Raw genomic sequence first — 25,707 nt, 5'->3', positions numbered from 1 at the left:
AATCCTCCTAGCATAGAGGAGAAGCATATGCACACCTTAGATCATGTCTGAGGCAGATATTTTTTGTACCTAAAGTTGGTACAAAAGTTGGTGGTAGAGCGGGACATGCATCCGCTCTTCCTCCACACAAAGAGAATCATTGGCTGGATCTATGTGTGAGCAGGTCCTTGGTCTTGGCTTTCTGCTACCAAATAAGCCTCTTCTAACCCCATCCTTATTATCTCTTTTTAACAAATCCTACCTTCCTCACCTTTGTTATGTTTATACTAACTACACGTACTCCGATTACAGACCATGTTTCACTTCTCTATTCTGAGTTCCCAGCACACTAAAGGTAAAGTGTGCCGTCAAGTCGATTTCGACTCCTGGCGCTCACAGAGCCCTGTGGTTTTCTTTGGTGGGAAGGGTTGACCATTGCCTCCTCCCACGCAGTATGAGATGATGCCTTTTAGCATCTTCCTATATCGCTGCTACCTGATAGGGTACCAGTGAGGATTTGAACCGGCAACCTTCTGCTTGTTAGTCAAGCCTTTCCCCACTGCACTAAATAAACATTAACATTAGTAACTTTTTTGTTGTTGTTGCCAACTTTCAAGCAAGCTTGCCAACATGCTTGCAAGTCCATGGCCCTAAGAACTTATAGCCTGAGCCAGACTCTGGGCTCTCAGAAAAGGAATTACTTATTTGCCAAGGAGGGTTACAAAACACATAATGCATAGGGCTGTGGTGCACTGAAATTACAGAGTTAGCTGGGAGTTAGCTCAGCATTGTTAGGGAATTAAAAGATTTACCTAAGTGTTACTGCTGTAGGCTTGGAATGGACCTAATATGCATTAGGTTAAAACATTGGGAGTCATTTCAATACAGCCCGGTTTTCTTAGTCATATAGGATTTGTGTTCTGGTTCCTTTGTGTGGTGTGTGCACAACTGTAAATAACTCCAAACTGCCCCTTCTCCACGTCCCAGATACGGTTGGAGGTTTATTTTATTATTCCCTTGATTTGCATCCCACCAATCAAGTCAAGGAGCCCTCAAGGCAGTTCACAGACAAAATCATAAGCAACAGATTCCACCAGAGAAGAAGTAGATATTTTTAAATACAAGAGTGATTTTATGCAGATCTGATAACAAACAAATGTGTTCATTCAATCAATCTTTATTGTTACGGTCTAAGACCAGCCAACAAAAGAAAAATACAAATAAAATACAAATGTAATACCAGTTCTGTCACAAGATAAGACTAATTATAGAAAACAGCAAAAAGCAATCTCATGACACAACTGAATAAATTGAGTTGCCCCTGATTTATTTATTTGACATATCCCATTCTAGCCCATGAATTCTGAGCAGCATGTAGCTTTCCCCCTAAATTTCAATAGTTCTCTCCCAAGGGGTTCACAATCTAGAAACAACCTAATGCTTTGGGGGAATAAAAGAGAGGTCAAGCAAGACGACACTGTAAACATACATTCTGTTTGAAAATGAAAAAAGAGCTCAGTCCCTAGTGGCAATAATGTCTCTAGAGCTTTCTCCAGCAGCTAGGTGGATGCTGATTCACAGGTCCCGAAGTAACCTAAAACATGTTGGACGATACCCCAACCATTGTTTATGGGAAACTGTTTCCTAGCACCTGATAGCATGCATACTCCTGTCTTTCCACAGTTTTAGGCCCTCAAATATGACAATCAATCAATCAAAATAAAAACAATAAAAGAAGTAATATGAGAATATGACCAGGTAAAGAAGTAATATGAGTAATATGACCAGGACCCAACAGCAATCAATAGTCAAAGATATCATCAATGCAAATTCAAAGGCATTGGTAGGGATAATTTTTTTAAAGTGCTTAATAGGTGTCTAAAAATCACAGTGTAGGTATCTGACATATGAGTCAGAGGAGAGCATCCCATAACTTGAGCACCACTATAAAGAAACCCGTGGCATAGTGGTTAGAGTGCTGGACTAGGACCGGGGAGACCCGAGTTCAAATCCCCACTCAGCCATGAGACTTGCTGGGTGACTCTGGGCCAGTCACTTCTCTCTCAGCCTAACCTACTTCACAGGGTTGTTGTGAGGAGAAACTTAAGTATGTAGTACACCGCTCTGGGCTCCTTGGAGGAAGAGTGGGATATAAAAAATGATTTAAAAAACAAATATTGACCCACCACACCTCTAAAGGATGAGGCACCTGGATCAGGGCCTCTTTAGATTATTCTAAAGGGGATAATTTAGATTAATCTAAAGAGGATAATGCATGGGCAGGCTTGCCTAGGAGCAGGCAGGATTTAAGGTATCCCAGCCCAGTGGCAGCAGCATCATTAGGGGGGTGGCTCACGGGGCCCGGGGGCCCAATGAATTGCTCAGAACCCTGAAGTTCATGTGCAGGGAAACTTCGACAGACCCAACCACTTTCATTGGGCTTAAATGGACTATGCAGGAAGCCACAAGGGTAAAAATATCGGAAGATTTCTCCAGATCCAAGCTCAGAAAATCATCCCCAAAGGAGGGGCAAATTTCTAAAGCCCCGAGAGCTCACCCAAGCCTGGATAAATTCTCCCCCAAGGCCTCAAGGCCTCATTAGCAGAGGGGTCATGCATGGGGGAGGAAGCTTTCTCCCCCTCCCGCCCCATTCTCCAGAGCAGCACACACAATGGTTAAAACAGTAATGTAAATGCATTACAGAGAGAAGAGCTGGTCTTGTGGTAGCAAGCATCAATTATCCCCTTTGCTAAGCAGGATTCACCCTGGTTTGCATTTGAATGGGAGACTATATGTGTGAGCCCCATAAGGTATCCCCCTTAGGGGATGGGGCCACTCTAGGAAGAACACCTGCATGATTTTGTGTAGAAGGTTGCAAGTTCCCTCCCTGGCAGCATCTCCAAGACAGGGCTGGGAGAGACTCCTGCCTGCAACCTTGGAGAAGCTGCTGCCAGTCTGTGTAGAAAATACTGAGCTAGATGGACCAAGGGTCTGACTCCGTATAAGGCAGCTTCCTGTGTTCTTATGGGATTTCACATTCCATGTATTTTTCTCAGTCAGAGCAGCGTCAGAGCAACAAGAGGAGGGGAAAGGGAAAGAGCTCCAAATCACTGCTGCCACTTTTGCCATGGTTCACTCTTTTGGAGAGCAGGGAGGGCAAGAGAGCCTCTTCCTTGGGCAGTGCCACCACCACTGCTTTTCCTGCTGTCCTGCCACCAATGAAACTGCTAAGTGTTGGGACTGATAGGTGGCTGGCAAGGATGGAGTGGAGAAACCTGAACCTCTTTGGATTGGCTAGGTCTACTATCCAAGTCAGGGGAAGCACTTCCATGAGTCAGTGAGGCAGTTGCCTCTTGGAGCCAATTATCGAGACACTTGTAAGGCAACAAGATATCTTCCTGTGCCCCCTTTTTAAAAAAAGGCGAAGATGGTACACACAAGGGCAGGGCTGGCCCAAGGGTTTCTGGCACCCTAGGCAAAGTTTGACTTTTGCGGAAAAGGATGCCCCTGCCATCACAGGCCCAAGGAGGAAGTCAGATAATAATGAAGGGAACTGTAATTAGAACAGGAGACCGATGCTCTCAGTGGTGGATTGCACATAATGTTATAGGAGAGGCACATCATGTAGTTGCTTGTCCAGTTGCAAATTCAAGTGGACACAGTTCAGCACAACCACACAGGGAGGATAATGTTGAACATGTTCAGGAACATACAGAACCTTCTTGTGCCACACAAAAAGGTGCAGAAAGGTCCAGTGTGAGTTCCTGATTGCAATGAGTTGAGCTACAGAGTTACAAAACATCCCCCCCCCCGCCCCCGCCATTTAGATGAGGACAGATAATTGGAAAAAGACAGCCTGGACTGTCTGAATGCAACTTCGACTTTTTTGGAGCCAACCAGCATGCCCTCTACTGGCCACATTTAGCAAATACGTCACCATCTGTACCAGATGAATCATTTGCCTAATTCAAATCTTCAATGATTCATTTTGTATTTCAAATAGCACCAGGCTAGGGATATTTGTACGAGACTGAATGAACATAGTGGGACATTCAGATTTGGATGTATAGTGGGCCAGTCTCTGTCTGTGCTACTACAACAGACTGGAGATACTTTAACACATCTTAGACAAATACAAAGGAACTTGGCCACCAACTTGCCATCTTGCTTACTGACCTTTAATGTTGCTGAAATTGGTCTTGGGGCCATTTCTATGCCTTGAAGTACAATGAGTGTCAGATGAGTGCAATCTTCTCTATTGTTGGCTTACAAGGAAGAAGAGTCAGTGAAGTCTGCCATGGCCAGGTGGGATAACTCCAGCTCTCTGGAGCTCATTTGGATTTGATGGCCAAGACTAAACACTGAGCTTGCTCCTACTCTCAAGTCCCAGAGAGTTGCACAGAGCCACAGCTATTCAGCTTGAGGTCATTATGCCTAACAGTGGCCAGATGGAGCCAGAGCAATTTCACATGTTACTAGCAGCAAGTACAGGTTTGCCACACACTGTATATACACAGAGTGATAACCAGTCCTGGCTCCCCAACAAATGTACCTGCATGACACTCATTTAGAACATGGGTTTGTATTACATGTGTAAATTGTGTGTTGCACTGTTTGGCAGATATACCAAGCTGCTAATCAGACTGAGGCCCTCTTTGTGCTGAGTTTTCACACATTGCATAAACTGAAGCAAAGTGCTGCCCAACACAGAAATTTTAGCCAGACTGGGCAAGCCTGCATTTGAACAGCTGCATTAATGTACGTCTTGTTTCGAGGATGGATGTCAGACAAATACAATGAGTTTTAGCTGTTTAAAACCAAATTAAATTAGATTAATTAAAACCTGCCTTTTAACCAATTAAATTTAAATAAATTTGCTAGTTACAAAATGTCAGTATTCATGCCATGTAGGTGCCTTTTGGGGCTACTTCATGAAAGATAAGATAAATTACAAATGAATAAACTAATGGCCTCCCAAGAAGCCCCCAAACCCAATTTTACCTTAATTTGCAGCACTATCAATTAAAATAGTGCAGCAATGTCAATGAATTTGCAGCAATATCAATTAAAAATATTAATTGGCCACACCAATTAATTATTCAAAGCTTTAGTTGACCAATAATGCTTCCAGCTCTAGAAACGGATCACTTCGGTTTAACCTAGACTGCAGTATGTGCATGCACACACATTTCACTGGATGTGTGTGCATGCACACATGCTTTTTACACCCAGCATCTCTTACAGGACTGGGTGAACTGGCTCTCAAGTGAGTTACGTTTACTGGCATTTCTGAAGTGCACTCAATGTGCCTTGTTCAGTGATAAGCCTCCTCCCTATAGTTAAAGGCTGTGCGGCTCAACTGTTCTCCTGCGGCAGGATGAATGGCACAGGAAGCTTTGCAGCTTGTGTGACCAGCTGTCCCGTCTTGTTCATTCAGATTCTCATGCAGGGCTCTCCACAGTCCTCCTCTCACAGCGCTGCACTGTGGCTCAGAAAAGATGAATGAAATGGGGGTTTGTAGGAGATTACAACCAGCCGCATAAGCCCATGTATTGACAGAGGGGTGAGATCGGGACCCTGCAGGGTAGCCAGGGGGCATTTGCAGACCGCGTGGGCTAGGCTGAGAGGGTGCCTGAAAGGACCTCTAGGAAAAGCAGCCCAAAGGTAACACGGGGATTGATTTTAGGGCCTCATGGAGGTGGGGATAATCGGGCTTAAGGAACAGCAGCCACACTCTAATAAGGTTCAGAGTAAATACTAGGGTTATCATCAAAAGAAGGAGGATGGCCCCATCTGGTCCATCTTAGGCAAGAGGACTGATAACTACCCCTGCCAACTGAGCAAAGAGAAACCTTTTAAAGTGGTGATTCTCTTCTATTTAGCAGGGGGAGAGCAACTGGCCCTATCCAACCCACACACAGCATCCCTCCAGTGGCAGTTGCTGGTATCTGCCTTATGTTTCTTTTTAGATTGTGAGCCCTTTGGGGACAGGAGACCATCTTATTTATGTATTGTTTTTCTATATAAACCATTCTGAGAACTTTGGTTGAAGAGCAGCATACAAATATTATTATTATTATTATTATTAGTAGTAGTAGTAGTAGTAGTAGTAGCAGCAGCATCACATTATCTTCTTAAGGCAGCATGATACCTAGCTTACCTTAGGAGCCACATGATGCACCTGCCAATCTTAAATGACCAACTTTTTCCTTTATAAAGATGTCTGCACTTTGACCAGTGCAGGAGTGGCAGACTGAGGTTCTTAACTGTGGCTCTGGAAAGCGAGTTCTGTCCTGGTGTTAGGACACAGGGGCGGGCCAAGGGGTTGCAGTGCTGAGGCGAAGTGCCAAATGCTGCCCTGGCCCTGGTCGGGGACCAGCCCCCTTTCGGAACAGACCCTCGCAAGCGTTGAAAGTGGTGCGGGGAGTGAGGAAGAGAGAAGGTTGCCAGGCTCTTCTCTCCTCGTGCTTCTTGCAAACTTCGCAAGTGAGGAGAGGCATTCCTTGCAAAGCTTGCAAGAGACAGATTGGTCCTGAGGAGCTGCTCTGATGGTGGTGGCAGGAGACATCTTGCTGCACCTGCTGCCACCCAATAATTTGCCACCTGAGGCTACTGCCTTGCCTTGCCTCATGAAAGGACCATCTGTGTTAGGGCAGCAGAAGCAGGCTATAGACTTCCATTCTTTGAAGCAACGGTGACTACTATTGGAATGCTGGCTGGAAGTTTAATATGAAAACTGGATTATTATTCAGTTAAAAGCATAATCTAAACATGATGATCCTATGGCTCATATGAGGATGCAGAGAAACTGCTGCACTTGATAAATATCTGTTAATGATAATCTGTTTTTGTTACTGTAAATTCACATAGGAGTACATTTGTTTACTTTTTATGAGCCTCATAATTCAGTTATAAACTGAATTATTGGATTGGACTGGGCTGAGGGAAATGTGAGGAGATTTTGAGTATACAGCCATCCCTCACCAACGGCGGTTTCCCCAATTGCCATTTTGAGTATCCGTGACTGGGAAATTGTGACCAGTCTTGCCAACTGCAACCCGAGTATCCTCTGTTCAGCGGGATTTTTTAGTGATTTGTGGGGGTTCTGAGTTTCAATCCACTCATTTCTCTTGCTGACCCTGCCAACTCCTCGTGATTTAAAGTGATTTTGAGTGGTTCAAAAGTATCTTCGAGCAATTTTGGAGGGTTCAAAATTTTCCGGAGGTTCAATTTGCTCATTCCTTTTGCTTATTCTTGGGTGATTTTAAAGGATTAGGGGTGATTTGGGGCAATTTATTTTGTATTTTTTCTTTGATTTTTCAGTCTTTTTGCGGCCGCAGTTCACCTAACCCCCTGATTCCCATTGATTTCAATTGCTCGCCAAGTGCGAATCTGCCAATGGCAAATCTGCCAACGGTGAGGTTTTGCCAGAATGAACATAAGAACATAAGAACAGCCCTGCTGGATCAGGCACAAGGCCCATCCAGTCCAGCATCCTGTTTCACACAGGGGCCCACCAGATGCCACTGGAAGCCTACAGGCAGGAGTTGAAAGAAGGTGGAAGAAAGACACTGGTCTTGACCTCAGGATATATACTTTTCTCCCTGGTGCACTGATAGGGAAAGGGACTCTGCTTGCACTCCATCATGGGTCTGAAGTATCTCCTCTGCATTTTTTCTATAGCCTGGCTAGGAAGAAATAAGAAGACTTTCGAAATACTTTCTTCCATAATGAAGAGTAAAGGCATTTTTTGTTAAGCATACAGAAGAACAGGCCCTGCTGAAGGAGAACCAGCATGGCTTCTGCAAGGGCATGTCTTGCCTCACTAACCTTTTGGAGTTCTTTGAGAGTGTCAGCAGCTGTGTGGATAAAGGTGATCCAGTTGACATAGTCTACCTGGACTTTCAAAAAGCTTTCGGCAAAGTTCCTCATCAAAGACTCTTGAGAAACCTTAATGGGATAAGGGGACAAGTTCATGTGTGGATTGGTAACTGGTTGAAGGAGAGGAAACACAGGGTGGGAATAAATGGACATTTATTCAATACAAATAAATGGACAATAAATGGAGGGGAGTAAGAAATGGGGTCTCACAGGGATCAGTACTCAGACCAGTGCTCTTTAACTTGTTCATAAATTATCTAGATGTTTGGGTGAGCAGCAAGGTGGCCAAATTTCAGATGCCACCAAACTACTTAGGGTAGTGAAATCCAAAATAGATTGCGAGGAGCTCAAAAAGGATATCTCCAAACTAGAGGAGTGGGCAACAAAATGGCAAATGCGTTTCAATGTTAACAAGTGTAAAGAAATGCATATTGGGGCAAAAAACCCCAGCTTAACATATACGCTGATGGGGTCTGAGTTGTCAGTGACTGACCAGGAGAGGGATCTTGCGGTCATGGTGGACAGTTTGTTGAAAGTGTTGACTCAATGTGTGGCAGCTGTGAAGAAAGCCAATTCCATGCTTGGAATTTGTTAATCTCTCTTGCTTTATTTTAAGTTTTTTCTGTTTTTTAACCACCAAAATTTGACCTCTTCCTCTTTGTTGATGCTTCTAGGCTTTAGTCAGGGTATTCCTTATATCTTGTCTTGACTACTGTAATGTTCTGTTCATTGACTTTCTCCCTCCCTCCTGCCGCTCCTCCCTTACATACTTTATTCAAAATAAGACTGTGTGTGATTTAACTGTAATACAAAACTTAAACCCTCCTTTTTCTTTTTCTTTTGTATGCTGCAAATACTTGGATTTATTTAGTTATAATTAAAACAAACACTGCAAATCCTGGGCATGTTCTTCAGTTTTTGTTTTGAATTCCACTTCCTGTATCATGTGCCTGTATAATCACAATCACATTTCCCCTCCTGTGCACAGGCAAGTGATCAGTGTGCTTTTGGATCTCTGTGCTTTGGAATGGTGATCTGTGTGCTTTTGGAAACTTAAAATGTTTTGAACACTGGATCATGCATGAGAAAGTAAAAAAGGATTCAAGTGCTGAATTTAGTCCAATGGGCATGGGTGCTGTGGCACATTTCACAGATTGATTGATTGATTGATTGATTAAGTGCCGTCAAGTCGGTGCTGACTCTTAGTGACCACATAGAGTCTCTCCAGGATGATCTGTCTTCAACTTGGCCTTGAAGGTCTCTCAGTGGTGCATTCATTGCTGTCATAATCGAGTCCATCCACCTTGCTGCTGGTCGTCCTCTTCTTCTCTTTCCTTCAACTTCCCGCAGCATGATGGACTTCTCAGGGGAGCTGGGTCTTCGCATAATGTGTCCAAAGTATGATAGTTTGAGCCTGGTCATTTGTGCCTCAAATGAAAATTCTGGATTGATTTCTTCTATGATCCATGTGTTTGTTCTCTTGGCTGTCCATAGTATCTTCAAAAGTCTTCTCCAGCACCAAAGTTCAAAAGCGTCAATACTTTTTCTGTCTTGCTTCTTCAAAGTCCAGCTTTCGCATACATAGAGTGTCACAGGGAAAACCATTGTTTGAATGATTCTAATCTTTGTAGGAGTAGACACGTCATGGCATCTCAATATCCTTTCCAAGGCCTTCATTGCTACCCTATCAAGTGCTAGTCTGCAGCATATTTCTTGACTGCTGGACCCTTTACTGTTGATGGTCGATCCTAAAAGGCAGAAGCTATCCACCACTTCATTATCAGTTCTGAGGCTGGTTGCTGTACCGGTTGTCATTAGTTTAGTCTTCTTTACATTTAATTGTAGTCCAATTTTTCACTGTGCTCCTTGACTTTCATTACTAGAGCTTGCAGATCATCCGCATTCTCAGCTATCAGAGTGGTGTAATCAGTGTAGCGCAGGTTATTGATGTTTCTTCCTCCAACTTGAAAACCACACTCATCTTCTTCCAATCCAGCTTCTCTCAGTATAGTTCAGCATATATATTGAATAAATAAAGAGAAAGTATACAGTCCTTTGCCGATCTGGAACCAGTCTGTTTCACCATTTTCTGTCCAAACATAAGTGCCTGCTTGCTTTAGCTGGGCAGCTGGGATGACCTTTGCGCTTTGGGTGATCCTACTGGGAGTATACCTCCTGGCATACTTTGTTCACCCCTCCCAGGAAACACCCCCCACAGCATAGCAGGACTTGAGGTGTGTGTGTGTGTGTGTGTGTGTGTGTGTTCACCTATTACATATTTTAAGATAAAGTATGTTGAACATTGGGGTATGCATCAGAAGGTAAAAGGATTATCGTGCTGAATTTATCCCAGGGGGTATGCGTACTGTGGTATACTTCACACATTACATTTTTAGGCTTTTGTGTAAAGCATCTTACATACAATGTCATGTGTTAATATGATACGTGTATCATACAGGTAGCATCAAGGGACAGGTTTGGCTGCAGTTCCCTGTGGAATGTACACTGGGTAGCAACTTAGGTTTGCCATCGTGTAATGTGTGAAAAGGCCCATAGAAAGCCAAACAGCCATCTGGCATAATGGCTGTGCTATGAATTGGGTTTGCAAACAGGAACTGAGTGCACGTGGCTCTTCAGGTCCCTTTGCCATAGTCGGGAATTCTTTTCTGATACACAGAAACAGGAACGCCGTAGTAGGGGAGGGGGGAAGAAGAGACCATTTGTATGGCCTTTAACCACACACACACCACACACCACACAATCCATGTGCCTACAGCCTCCCCAATTTTGTTCGGGAATAAAGTAACCGACACGCACAGAAATACATTGCCCTGTGTGTCTTTGGCCCGCTGAAGCCCCTTCTGCTCACCGCTCTGTTTATACATGACAGACAACTAATTAACATCCAAGCCTCTTGAAAGGTCTTTTCAGAGGTAATGTACTGACAGATTATGTCAGTAAGGAGCACTGATTTGTCTAAGCAGTGATCACATTGTTTCAGACTGAATGAGGTGAATATTAAACTGCTTTAAATGCACTCTTCATAAAGCACTAATTACATACTCCCAGGGGAGAACAGGCAAGGAATACTAAACAGCAGAAAAGTCAACAGAGTTCTTTTTATAGTATGTTGCTGGGTTCTGTGTTTTTCTTTTTCTTGCACTCTCTCTCTCTCTCTTACAGTAAAATCACAGCACGCTGAAGAATACACATTTATAGCACAATGGTTCACATCTAATTATATGGCAATCATTAGTTTTAAACTGGCTGCATTATATTTTCTTTGATATATTGTGCCCCCCAGCATCACTCTGCATCAAACATTTCTAATGGCAGATTTTCTCCTCTTCTAACAAATGATTTTTTCCACACTAGAATTTGCTTATTGTCCTTGTGTTTTTTTCAATTTTTTTTAAAAAATCTGATTTAAATTGGCAGGAATAAAAAGGGCAAATGAGGGTGGGGGGAACGTCTGTTTAAGCAAAATACAAATCTGCATGCTCCCTCCTGGAATAGTACATTTTACTAACAACCAGATACTGTATTCGTTTTTTAAAATTAAAAAGAAGCAATAATCAGCCAGCAATACTTTCTCATGGCTCTTGCTGGACCCCTGGGTTCAACTGTACAGCTATTCCAAAAGCATAAAAGACCCTGCTCCCTGCACCTCCATTTTTTTAAATGTAGCTAGGGAATTAAAGTAACTATGAGCCAGATGCTAACTACAAATAAAAACTCTGGAATTCTATTATTCTACAGATATCAAAAGAAAGAGGGAGAGGCAGTGCTAAATAGCTCTACTTCTGCCAGCATCTACAGAAACTTTGACTAATGAGTTCATGGAGCAGACAACGGAGCAAAGCCAAGGGGACAAGCAAAGCGAAGAAACCAAGACGGTTGTGGACACCTAATCTATTTTCTCCAAATCAAGGAGGGTGGACTGATTCATTCTCAGCACCATACTCTCCTACTATTAAGAATATTTATATACCACTTTTCAACAAAAGTCTGCAAAGTGGTTAACGTATAAAAATAAATAAGATGGCTCCCTGTCCCCAAAGGGCTCACAATCTAATAAAGAAACCTAAGACAGGCACCAGCAACATTCATTGGAGGGATGCTGTGCTGGGGGTGGATAGGGCCAGTTGCTCTCCCCCTGCTAAATAAAGAGAATCACCACTTTTAAAAGGTGCCTCTTTGTTCGGTTAGTGGGGGAAATGAGATTAATCTCCAGATTAATCCCATCTTACATTGTATTCCAAAGGCTAGCTGAAACAAGAGTATGGCTAAATGAGCCCCTTGCATTGGTAGTCAACAAGCAATTACCAGCACTTTTAAAGATGTGCAACCAGACACAAAACAAGCAGGGTTTTTTTTGGGGGGGGGAAGTGCAGTTCTAAAAGAACATTTGTGCAGTTTAAAAATTCAAGTCATGAAGAAGTTGTAATATGTTAGATGATGTAAAAAGTGACTTATAACAATGAGAAAAATAAAATGGGTAGGCCAGCTCTTCTAGAACTCGGACCCTGATCAAGTGTACCCATGTCTCCTCATCTTGCCAAAGATGTTTCCCACAGACTTCACTGCTACACCCCACATAATCTTTGCCAATGAATATCACATTCTTCTGCAACAATGCTGTCAAATTCCCAGTTCTGAGGATTTTCTCCCACTCTTATGTAGGCTTCTAAATGTCATGGAATGTGACTCGAGGCAACAAACAAAGCCTAGAGTCTAGAGTCACAGAGACAAGAAAAATGCACGTGTGCGTTACTGTGGCACATGTGCAAATTACAATCACCTACTATCGTGAAATCGGGAGAGAGCTGGTCTTGTGGTAGCAAGCATGACTTGTCCCCTTAGCTAAGCAGGGTCCACCTGGTTGCATTTGAATGGGAGACTTGATGTGTGAGCACTGTCAGATATTCCTCTTAGGGGATGGAGCCGCTCTGGGAAGAGCAGAAGGTTCCAAGTTCCCTCCCTGGCAACATCTCCAAGACAGGGCTGAGAGAGATTCCTGAGAGAGATGGACCAATGGTCTAGCTCAGTATATGGCAGCTTCCTATGTTCCTAAGTTCTGAATTTTCCTTTTAAATAGCCCTGCATTTACTATACGAAACCAAAACCACTCAGATTATATTTATATGTATTTTCTGGAGTGGAAATATGTACCTTCTGGATGAGATACAAAACTTCTGGATGAAAGCTGCTGGATTCTTAAAGAGTCTTCTGTCTCTTTCCTTTATCTTTCTTCACATCTTGCCTTACTTTGTGGTTTAAGGCAAGCTACAATCCTTCAGTCTCAATATGGGAACACATATTAACCTACCCTAAAGGGTGGTGGTAAAGATTACTAAATAAGGAATATGAAGTGCTTTGAACGTATGTGTGTGTGTGTAATATATATATATGTATGTGTATATATGCGTGTGTGTGTGTGCGTGCGCATGCACATACACACACACAGATATAGTGTTTAAAATTATCATTCTTAATCTGGTTCATTGACCTTGATTCAGCTCAGTTCATATATTATTCAGGGAAGAGGGTAGATGGGTTACAATAGGCTTTTAGTTGATTTAGACTGTGAAATGATTATGCAGTCAATTCAGCATATTCAAAGCTGAATAGTTTATCAACACTTGATTGATAATTTAATAATAATTCAAAGTACTCTGTCTCTCAATACATTCTGCAATCCATTTCCAATCCCAAGTGCCCACTCTGGAAAACCCCGACACATCTTCAAGTTCAGCAGATATCAATGGCAGTTGTGGAGAGTCAATATAGGAAAACTCCTTTCAACTCCAGGAACCACATCTATAGCTAACAGGCTGTGGGAAACTCACTACTTCCCTAGTGTCTACAAGCGGACCTCATTATCCGCAGGGATTCCATTCTCTGCTGCAACCGCAGATTATAGAAATGCGGATAACAGGGCATTAAGTCAATGAAATTGCGGGGGTAGGTTCCCAGAGGCTTAGAAATCGTGAAAAATCATGAAAAAAATGTCAAAACAGGGTGGAAATAATTGAAACAAAGTGCCCTACTGTGCTTCACTGGTCTGTAGATGTCCCGCAATGCCCCCTCAACGTATGAAATCACTATTTCCCTGCAATTTTCTAAAGACATACATGGACCACAAAATGGCTCAGTTTGAGAAACCCTAAACCCGCATATACATGGAATTAACCCGTTAGACCTCCCGCCACCCAACACATGCCGAGGTTGAGTGTCAATTACCTGAAAGCAGATACGCGGAACCGCAGGTGCCGGGCCCGTGAATGGCAGGTTTCGCTTGTATTTACAATGTTTTAAAATCTGAACACTTAGATAACCTTTTGCTGCAAAAGAACCATTGGTCCACTAAGTAGAAGACTGAATTCTTGATCACCAATAAGTGATAGAAATGCTATCCAAAAGGTTGCTTTCTGTACTTTTGTTGCAGTAAAAGGATACCAATAATCTGTAGACACGTGTTCTATAACACTTGATTTCTTATGGTCTTATCTGTAAACTGCCCAGAGACATAAATTTTGGGCGGTATAAAAATATGTAAAATATATAATAATAATAATAATAATAATAATAATAATAATAATAATAATAATAATTTGTTTTATTCATATTATTGTGTGTGCGGTTGTTTTTTAAATATTTTGTCAAGACCTGTGGTTCTAACACATACATTTCTTCTGATTCCGATTTGTCCACCCTATAATCTGAATCATTGTGGAAAATGGAAATCTCGGTAGAAAAGCTCATATGCTGCTGGTACAATATCCTGGCAGGTTCAACCCTCAGGGCACAGCCACCGCCTAGAGACAGAAGCTAGCGGGAACTGGCAGTGATGAGCCCCAGGCCTCCCCTCTTTCACATGTTGTGGCAGGCCTTTATGGCCTGCACTTTTAGGCACTAATAGATATCCAGTTTTCTCATGCATCACTAGCTCTTAATATTCATAAGCCTGGCTCAGGAAATGCTTTTGGTAGTAATAAGGTCTAAATGCAACCCTCAGGGAGATGATTTTGTGATATTAAGACAACACGGTATCAAGCTCCCATAATAATTATGAGACTGAAAAATGCACTTATCCATGACAATAGAGAAGAGCAGAGGTTGAACAGGTGTGCTGCCATCTCACTGAGTCAGCTGACTTTGGCTCTCCTACTTGACATCAGCTACTTGTGGTGGGGATAATAAAATTGTCTCTGTTGGAATGATGTCTAATGTTCTTTGCTCCAAGGGTTCTGTCACTGTGAGCTGCATTTCTCAACCAAAAATTAAAGGGGTAGTTAGATGCTCGTTACCGATTGACAGTCAACAAAAGTTCAGAATCTAAAAGACATTTTTGCATCTTGAAAAGCAGAAGCTCTTATGTGCGTCCTAAACTCACCAGCAACAGCACGCCAGTTGCCAGCCCTTGACTATGTCATAATGCTTCCTGCCCAGTGCTTTGAAGGAAATGTTTTTTTCACAGAGGCCCATGGTACCTGCCAAGATCTCCTTATCCCTACTCAGTATTACCACTTGGATATTAAGAGAACCCATGATCTTATGGTCCTACAATTGAGTTTTTCAAACGAGTTACTAAACTTGTCTGATAGGGGTGGGGAAAGAGAAGGGTGGGCAGAATCATACATAGTACACTGGTGACAAAACGGCAGGCACAACTGCTACAAGTGGTGGAAAACTGCAGCATAGGGGTGTGTTCAAGGTCAAGTCCAAATTTGGACTGGTTTGCGGCCTGTAAATTGGTTAGGTCCGGTTTGGCCGAACCACAACCTGGTCCGGGGTTTGAGGCATCACCGGGCAGGGTGGGGGCCAGTGAGCACCAACTTTAAAAGGAAAGACATAGGTCCTTACCAGCATGGCCACTGCTCCAGGCAGCTTCCCACTACGATGGTGCTCTCCACAGCAGCCTGTGTGCCTGCGGCAGAAGCCAGGTGAGTGATGGAGGCCAGGTGATTACAGCAGCCGGAAGTTGTCTGGAGCAGCAGTCAAATTGGTAAGGATCTGCATCTTAACTTTTATTTGGTCTGGCGCCCCCTTGAACTGCCGGACCAGTTCACACTTCAGCTGGACCAGACCTAACTTGTTCACTGGACCATGAACCAGTCCGAATTCAGGCTGGACCTTGAAGCACGGTCCGTGCACACCCCTGCTGCAGCATGCCTGGGCAGAAGCTGGAGAACCTGCAATGGCATACATGTCGTTGGAAACCACCCCGAGATGGAAGTTTGGGGTTGTCTACAAATTTGAGAAATAAATAAATAAATAAATAATACACACACACACACACATTAGTGCTGTGCTGCTGCCAGCTAAAGTTCAGCAGGCTAAAAGCAAAGTCAGCTTCACCAGCATGAGGATGAACACTTACTGAAGTGCGCACAAAAGTGGCACTTTGGTTGAAGCAGAGAAAAATGTGGCTGCTTTGATTCTTGCTTTTGGGCTAACACCAGCATCCCCACTTTATACTTGAAGATATCCAGTATGGTTCCTCCTGCTTCTCAAAGAAACACAAATAAGAACTGATACAGATTTGTTTCTTGTCTGCTAGTATTGCTCTGGTCTGTCAGGCTTTGCCTTCCAAGGAGAAAACTCACTTTGATGCAGTAGACTGAAACCACAGGATATCGGTCAAAACATGAGGATGAGGTTTCTAGCTTTGAGGGAAATGCTGCAGCCAGGAAAGGGCAGCTTCAGCTCCTGAGGCTGATTGTGCAACTGCCTTGTATAAGAAAAGATGGACGGACATCTTTCAGCAGTGCTATAAGATGAGGCATCCATCCTGCCTTAGACCACAGAGCCCATTAGGCCTTTCTATGATCCTATGAAAGAATGTTTTTATGAAGAATGGCACAGTGAGAGTATGTAAGCTATACAGTAAAAGGCAATTACATAGCATTCAGTTCACTTGCTTGTGCATGTCTTCATTCTGACCTCACGATTGCACACTCTCTGTGTCACCCTTCAGAGAAAACATCTTTTCATAGAATGATATAAGTGAATAATAATAACTCGCTGGGCCAGGTGCAGAGCATCTGAGCGTCAGGCCAGCACCCCAGCTGCCTTCCCCCTCCCTGCCACTGGCTGCCGGCTGGCTTCTCTTCTCCACCCCTTCTCCCTCTCCCAGCTTTCTGGCTGGCAGGCCAGCCAGAAAGCCAGCCTGCCACCTCCTCCTGCCCACCCACCAACTCACAGCAGTGGCAGCCTCCTCCTCCTGGCGGCTGGGCCTACTCCTCCTGCTCTGCTCCTTGTGGACGGGCCAGGCTGCCACCACCTTCTGCTCCCAGTGGCCAGCCCGGCCCACCGCCGCCTCCTGCTCCTGGCGGCCACTGCTGCCTCTTGCTCTTGGCGGCTGGGCTGGCCCGCCACTGCCTCCTGCTCCTGGCAGCTGACATCCCTGTTTTCTCCCCCGTCCCTGTCGCCAGTCCGGCAGCATGGGATTAGCGATGGGTATGTTTAAGAGAATTAAATGTATACATGGCTAGCATCCAAACTAACACTGGACTTGTGCAAACATGTTGCGCTCATGTAAGGATGTTGCGCTAGCTGAAGGAGGTAGCACAAGGAGGTTGCTTGAAGAAAGGAATGTCTGTTCTACACTGCACAAGTGAAAGATGTTGACAAGTCATATAACACATTGCACAGTTGTTAGCACTATGCATTGTGCCACCAGTGGAGCAACCTTGTATGTGCCCAGAGAAGGTTGTTGCTAGAACAACAAATCATGGAACACCACAATGTCACACAACTCTGCAAACTTCTTAAGTATGCACAACTTCTCTTGCACCAGTGCAACACTAGTCTGGATGTCAGTCAGCAATAATAATAAGTTTCACAGAGCATACATTATATTTTTCTAGTGGTGCTGCTGTCATTAATTTTAGGTAACGATTATTTGATTGTTTTATGTGCTATAACATTGTAATTATAATTAAAATATTTTATATATCTGGTGCCACTTTTCCTTATAAAACCAAAGGGGGGAAATCCCATAATGATATAATAGAATAAGAATGAATGAAAAAATGAACTGAGCTAAAATAAGCTAAAATAAGCAGATGCTCTTCCACTGAGCTATGGCCTCACCCAAGAGAGCGCCTTCTCCAAGAGAGGCGGCAGCTCCTGGAGTTGGGAGCACTGCTCAAATTATGGGAAGAAAGGAAGGGATCCCATGATAAAACCTACAAGCCCCAACTCCCGACCCCTCCAATTTTAGCCAAACTATGAGATAGACAGACAGACACCATAGCCTTATTAAAATAGTAGCTAGGGGCCTGTCACAAGCCCCTTCTGTTTCTCTTTCCAGTGAGTTGGTTAGGAATAGAACTTTGTTATAGATCCATATCTGTGGAGTTCCCTCCCTTGTGAAACTAATGCACAACTGGATAACATTGTCAGTCTTCAGGAAATGAAACCTCCCTATTTGAGAAAGCTTTTAATGTGTCATTTGAATTTCAGATTGGTGGTGGAGAGATTGTAGCTTTGGTATGCATGCAGAAGATCCCAGCTTCAATCCCTGGCATCTTCATGTAGGACCTGCCTTAAAATTTGGAGAGCTGCTGCCAGTCAGTATAGACAATATTGAACTAGATGGACCAATAGTCTGATGACTCAGTATAAAGCAGCTTCCTATGTTCCTAAGGGATCGTGAACAGAAATTCTGGATATCTGAAAGGTATTTTCCTTTTTAAAGGAAGCACCTGGAGAGAGGTGCTCTCTAAGACAGCCTTTAAAGGCTAAAAGGTTGAAGATTAAAACAAGCACATTGGCAGAAGCTATTAGCAGCTAGTGCAGTTCATATGATATTGAAATTACTTTTGCATCTTGCCCCATTCAGAAGCTGGAGGGTCTATATGGAGTCTGTACCAGCGGGAGTTTCTGACCACTCTTCAAGGGAAGCTCCATGTGTACATCACTGGAGTAGACTAGTCAGGAGATTACAAAAACATGGGAGATAAGCACTAAATCTCTTCTCTCCAATGCAGCTGCAATGATAAAATGCAGATTTGGTCAATGCTGTTATCTGTGCATCCAGAAGGAGCCTGGGCTTCAAGAGCATATTCAGGCTATACACTTGCCTAACTAAGAGCAACTTGGCACAAACAACCTCCGGATGGGGAGTTTTCATAAATGAGGCTTAAATTGCCTTTGAACCTCTTGCAGACTATTTATGTGTATATCTGATGAATGCACATGAAAAAGGTATTTGGAATGCAGATGAACCTTTTGAGCTCATGATACATTCATGTGATGAAGGAATTTAGGCTGCAATCCTATGTACACTGACTAGGAAGCAAGCCTTTTGACTGCCCATGCTTGATCTAACAGAATTCCTGACTAGCATCACTTCTCTCTTGACTGGATTCCATTTCAGTTCGTTTGCTCTCTTGCACCCAACACTGGAGAACAAAACTGAAATTCCGAAAACCTTATTATTGTTCCAATAGACCAATCATGAATACATACCTAGCGAAATGATTATTTTTAAAATGCTGTCAAAAATGCTATAAATCTGCACTGTTGTTGTGCTGTAATTGTATTTTTACAACGAACATAAGTAAGAGTTCTGGTATATCAGATCAAGGGTCCATCTTATCTCCCATTCTGTTTTCCTGATGTCTGACCAAATGCCTCTGGGAAGCTCAGGAAGGAACAGCTCACTCCTGTTGTTTGTCCCCAACATACAATATTCACTGTTATATTGCCAGTGAACAGAGAGTCTTCATTTAGACATTCTGGCTAATAGTTGTTGAAAGCCAATACATGCATCTCCCTACTGACTATGATCAATATTGGTGGCCCTCCTCTGCATTTCTCTGCCATCAGAGATTCATCTAGCACGGCTATGTGACAGGGCTTTTTGTATGTGTGTGGCAGTCATTGCTGGTGTTTGTCACTTGGTAAAAAGATTTGGTTTCACCAAGCATTTAATGGCAAGTTATTGTTGTATCTCCCCCATCCTTCAGGGGCGCTGTTAGTGTGTGAATGGTCAAGAAGCCACGTGAATCCATTGGGGATCTTTATAGTCTTTTGTTTTGTTTTTTGGCAAATGCACTCTGGCCCAGATCTGTGGGTTTGTAGTGAATGGTCAAGAAGATTTATGGCTCCTTTGGGGGTTGTGTAGTCCTTTCCCCCGCAAATGCACTCTGGACCAGACCTGTAAAGTCTATAAAGACACATCCCCAGCAGCTGATACGATCATGCACAGCCTTCCTCTGAGGTGCAAAGATTCCTCCGAAAGGAAGAGTCATCCAGCCTTTATAATTCTCCCCCCCCTCAAAAGAACATGAAAGAATCTGATAATTACTTCTATCTACCACTCAACTGTACTAATTACCAACCTATTTCTTCACAGTATGACAGACACAGGCTCTCCAAAACACATAGAGATAAATTAGCACTAATTGGTTTTCCTCTGGCTGTTTGAATTAGTATTTAAAGCTCCAATTACAAAGCAGAATAATTACTATTAATGTCCTGTCGCAGTACAAAAGGCAGATATCTGGAGAACAAAACCAGGTGTGTTATTACACTGATTATAGAATATTTAACCTGGCTCGCTGAGACAAAGCCAAGAGGAAAAAAGAAAGACAATACAATTAAAAAATGGGCGATGTCTGGAGATACCTGCTGGGCCCAGAGCCCTCCAGAACCCGGGACAGTGGTAGTTGGTTGGCCTTGGAAGCACAAAAACGCAGGAAAGCCACAAAGTGACATTTTGACAGAAAGCAAACAGGGGTGGTATCATGTGGGGGAGCGAAGCCAGCTCAGCGACAGGAAGGTGTATGAAGCATCTTGGCACAATTCAGATGGGAACAATGGGAGAGAACGTGCATGCTCCTCAGGCGTGCTTTCCAGCTTCCACTTCCTTGACATTTCAATCACACTAAATTGAGAGACGTTGGGGAATACAAATAGCTGCCATCTCCGTTAAAGCTCAGAAGCACAAAAGACAATGAGTCTTGGAACTTTACTTCTCCCCCCACCCCCACTCCGCCACTTGTCTTTGCACTTGCTGTTTCCACTCCAAAAGTCTAGTCTTTTGAAGACGACTCTGGTCTTCTTCTGTTAGTTTGTGTGGGGTGGGGTAAATCTACCCTAATTACTTTCTTTCCAACCATTTGTCTTCAAAAGAAGAGGGAGCAATGAACGGGAGCAGAAGTTTACAGGAAGTGGCTTTAGCTGAAAAACCAGACTTTGGTAGGTTGGTCAACCAGATTTGCTAGGTAGGTAGATAGTTAGAAGTCTTCCCCATACAGAAGGCAGAGGAGAGATTGATGGTTTCCATTCTTTTCTCAACCCCACTCTTTGCCACCTCATGTGCGCCACACACTGGCCAACACCCTGACTACTGCTGTTCTTGAAAATGAACAAGGCTGTGCTAGTGCAAGAAGATCGCATAGCTGCACTAAATCATGAGGATTTTCACAATTGTGCTCTTGTGCAAAAGTTACCTGCAAAACACACATGAGGCGTGCCACAGGTTGTGCAAGTGCAAAAGTTTGTGCTAGCAGAACTCTGGTCTGGAACACATGGCAGACTTGCCACAAAGCTTGTACTCCTTGTGCAACATCCTTGAGCAAGCACAGCATTAGTCAGGATGGTAGCCACTCACCATTCCTGCTCCCCAAAGGGGAAAACCCATGGGAAAACCCATCGCTTGCTCCAGTCCCCTAGAGCAGCAATGATTTCAATGGTGAATGGGATGAAGAGAACACATAGATGACATCACCACTGAGGTGGGGCAGAACCTATTCCATCCTCCTATCTGCAGAATTCCACCCTGGGCCTTATTTATTACTTTTATTTAAATATTCATATCCCTCCTCATAATCATAAGGACTCTCTAGGTGGCTAACAAGCCACCTAATGGCACAGCAGGGAAGCAACCTGCCTAGAGAGCAGGAGGCTGTTGGTTCAAATCCCCACTGGTGTGTTTCCCAGAATATGGGAAACTCCTATATTGGGCAGCAGCGATATAGGAAGGTGCTGTAAGGCATCATCTCTTACTTTGCGGGAGGAGGCAATAGTAAACTCCTCCTGTATTCTACCAAAGAAAACCACATGGCTCTGTGGTCACCAGAAGTCAACACTGACTCAATGGCACAATCTTTCCTTTCCTTTAGGCAGCTAACAATCACATAAAAACAATCGGTACAAAATTAACAGCAAATCCACTTCAGCAGCACATATCAAAATCCATTAAAAGTTAAAGAAAAACATCTGTATTTTAGTTGTTCCCTAAAAATAATCCGAGAGGGATCCTCACAGATGGGTGATGGGAAGAAGTTCCACATTTCTTGCTAACTGGGCAAAGACCTTTTAAAGTGATGATTCACTTATATTTAGCAGGGGGAGAGCAGCTGACCCTATTTAACTCCTGGACAGTATTTCTCCAGCGGCTGTTGCTGCTGCTTACCTTGTGTTTCTTCTTTACCTGTGAGCCTTTTGGGAACAGGGAACCATCTACCCATTATTCCTTTTTCTATGTAAACCACTTTGAGAACATTTTGTTGAAAAGAAGTATATAAATAACAATAACAGATGCCATGAAGGTTCTATTATTTGATCTCACTAGAGTGCAATGGATGTTTGGAACTGGATTTTTTAAAAAATAGATTGTGAATTTCAGTAACCGGCCAGGGAAGAACAGGTTGCTTACCAGTAATGATGTTTCTTCTAGTGGTCTTCTGTGCATTCACATGTGTGGGATTTGCACCTTCCCAGAGAACAGCCTCAGACTCTCCCAGAAATCTGAGAGATTTTTTTGGCGGTAGCCCCACGCCTTTTGTATCCACTAGGCAGCTGTCCTAACTCAGTTCTCCAATTTTTCACCCTTTACTACAGTTTTCGCCCTTTATGCCCTAGAGGCCACCTCATTCCTTCTGTCTCAATGCAATCCCCAACCAAGAACATCTTCTTAATAATATTATCTTAAGGAACACGTAAAGGAGGGCATGCCCTCAGCTCCTGCCTGTAGGCTTCCAGCGGCATCTGGTGGACCACTGTGTGAAACAGGATGCTGGACTAGATGGGCTTCCTTGGGCCTGATCCAGCAGGGCTGTTCTTATGTTCTTAACATAGGGAGATGTTCTCAGTGATGGCTATACAAATTATGGAATTCCCTTCTGTTTGATATTAATTAAAGCCTGCTTCCAACAGATTTGCCCACTTATGTTTCAAGGAAACATAAGAAAGATGCAGGAAAGCCAGAAAGAAAAGGCCAAAGATGTACTTCTTGGTAGAGTCAGAATGGTCAGATGCAAGTACACATGAATTGTGAAGAAGGCTGAAGAAGGAGTTTTGCAAGACTTTCTCTTGCTTCTATCTGATAGTTCCAACATGAAAGAGGCACACATTTTCTGCCATTTTCTGGCTACTTCCTTAAGAAGGGAATCTTATTCAAAATCCAAGTAGGGAATCGTAGCATCAGTATGTTTAGCAGCAACAGTTTGTTTAAACTGGCATCTGCTTCTGGGGCTAAGCAGGTAGGGGGCTATTTTTACTCATTATATTTGTTTTTAAAACACACCGCTGCCTGCCCAGAGCCTTTGGGATGATGGGGGATGCAAATTGGAATAAACAAATTGTACATACTTTTAATGGATCCATGGTGAATGCCAAACTACAGTTGTTGGACAAGTTACAAAAAAAATTTGTGAAGTCACTGTGCAGTTTCAGTTGGTGTCAGACCAGGGACCTTTCCACATTATCAAAGAAATTAAGCCCCCTATTGCATTTTAAACTTGGAATGATACTCCTATTCATCTCTCTTTCTCTTAAGAAAGCAGGTTCAGGTTTTTCATTTCAAGTTTTTTATGTTGTATTGGATTCATTGCAGGCCAGGTCTCTGCTGATCTCTGTTGGTTTAAAAACTGGATTTCTAATGTTAATACTGTATTTCTTAGAAGCTATCCTGTGCATCTGTTTGATGGAATGGAGAAGCAGAATATTCTAAAATAAACAATTTCCTATAAGTATCATCAGAGAAATAGCAATGTTTTTCCCACCCCAGTATAATTGGGGAGTAGTAGTTGGGAAGCATGGTAGAGGTAAGGCGGGGGGTGGGGGGATAGGCAGTGTCTCCCATACAGGCGGTGGGTAGGGAATGTGTGAATCCATTGAACAGTCAAAGGCCTTCTTGATGAGGAGAGAAGAAACCTATTTAATTATCCCTGGGGCAAAGTGAGTTGACTAGCAAAGTCCTGGTTATATTAGGAGGTTGGGGTAGTGGGGAGGGAAGGAGGAGATGCAGGTTCCAGCACCATAGAGTTGAAAGATATGGGCTCCAGTCTTGAAGAGAGGCGGCAGATTACAACAATAGGGCTAACGTAAAGACCACAGTACTCTGAGTCACTTTTTCCTCCCTCTTAATTCCAGACCAGAACTCTGTCTTGAGACTGCAGCCATTTCTATGACTTGACAGGTTGAGCAAGCTCTTTCTTATGCTTGTAGCTCCTTGTATACTTTCTGTGCTTATATTTCTCACATCAAGGCCTTGATCTTTGTTCAGATGTCTACTGTCGTACAAATCTTAATAGCTGATCTCACTATTCCACCAGATGACCCCCTAAACAGGTTTGGGCGGGGGGTGCGGGGAGGACGGATAGAAAACTCTTTTCAAATCCAAAAGAAACAAAGGGACAGAGAATGTAATTTAGTCTTTACAAATGTATCTTTACAGGTGTTACAACCTTTCCAAAAACTGCAAGGATTAGTTATTTTCTTTAAAGCCTCTTTAACTCCAGATATTTTTTATCACACTTACATTAAGTCTTCAAACACCAATAGCACTTCATCATTAGCAAGTAAGTTGACAGCATATGTTCCATAAACCTCAGGCTGAACGCTTAGAAACCGGCTAGAGTGATTGATACAGGGGAAAGAAAGGCAGGCTTCTTAACTGTAAGTGCTGTACATTGAAAGGTCTCCTGAGCAGCCCACCGGTTCCTTTCTGTGCCTGCAAAGAGCCTCTCTGGGGCTTTCTAGAGCTCTAGGTGGATTGGTTTCTGCACCAGCTTCCAAGGGGTGGGGAGGAGAGTTCATTCCCACTGAGGGCATAACTATTCATTATGCGGAAGATCCATGAATTAGAGAGTGTGTGTGTGTGTGTGTGTGTGTGTGTGTTTTGAAAAAGTGAACAATAGTTGTGGGGGAGAAATTTGGGCATGGACCATTTTACCAGTGTTCCCTCTAACAAGGATTCCCAGATGTTGTTGACTACGATTCCCAGAATCCTCAGCTGCAATGGCTTTTGCTTGGGGATTATGGGAGTTGGGAGCAGCAGGAAATTACTTGCCTAGCAAGCATGAGGTTGCCGGTTTGAATCCCTGCTGGTATATTTCCCAGACTATGGGAAGCACCTATATCAGCCAGCAGCGATATAGGAAGTAGCTGAAAGGCATCATCTCATACTACGCGGGAGATGGCAATGGTGAACCCCTCCTGTATTCTACCAACGAAAAACCACAGCCCTCTGTGGTCGCCAGGCGTCAACACTGACTTGAGGGCACACTTTACCTTTTAGTCAACAACATCTGGGGATCCCTTTTAGAGGGAACACTGCATGTTACATAGGAAGCTGTCTTAGGCTGAGTCAGACCCTTGGTCCATCCAGCTCATTATTGTCTACACTGTCTGGTGGTGGTGGCTTCTCCAAGGTTTCAGGCAAAAGCCTTTCCCAGCCCTACCTGGAGATGCTAGAAAGTGAACCTGGAACTTTCTGCATGCAGATGCTCTTCCAGTCCCAAAGACTTAAAGTGCTCATGTCATCACCCATCCAAATGAAACCCAAGGCAGAACCTGCTTAGCAAGGGAAACATTTGCACTAGCTAA

The 25,707-nt window shown here is 43.4% G+C and overlaps 1 protein-coding gene across 15 annotated transcripts in view; it reads right to left on the bottom strand.

The window, feature by feature from the left end:
- Positions 1-25,707, bottom strand: part of PEBP4 (phosphatidylethanolamine binding protein 4) — a 404,209-nt gene that overhangs the window by 192,254 nt on the left and 186,248 nt on the right. For 13 of the 15 annotated variants that reach the window (XR_008311022.1, XR_008311023.1, XR_008311020.1 and 10 more), the window contains one exon: positions 7,810-7,929. The exons of the other annotated variants lie outside the window; for them this stretch is intronic. Coding sequence is in view for 4 of the 13 variants with exons in the window: in XM_053269481.1 (XP_053125456.1) it covers positions 7,810-7,929 (120 nt within the window). In the remaining 9 variants the exon portion in view is untranslated. The remainder of the gene's footprint in view (positions 1-7,809; positions 7,930-25,707) is intronic. 15 annotated transcript variants of the gene reach the window in all.

The sequence above is a fragment of the Hemicordylus capensis genome, chromosome 8 (genome assembly GCF_027244095.1).
Source record: "Hemicordylus capensis ecotype Gifberg chromosome 8, rHemCap1.1.pri, whole genome shotgun sequence".
Lineage (NCBI taxonomy): Eukaryota > Metazoa > Chordata > Lepidosauria > Squamata > Cordylidae > Hemicordylus > Hemicordylus capensis.
Note: the sequence above shows the minus strand (reverse complement) of the source record. Positions and strands in the feature narration are given on the sequence as shown.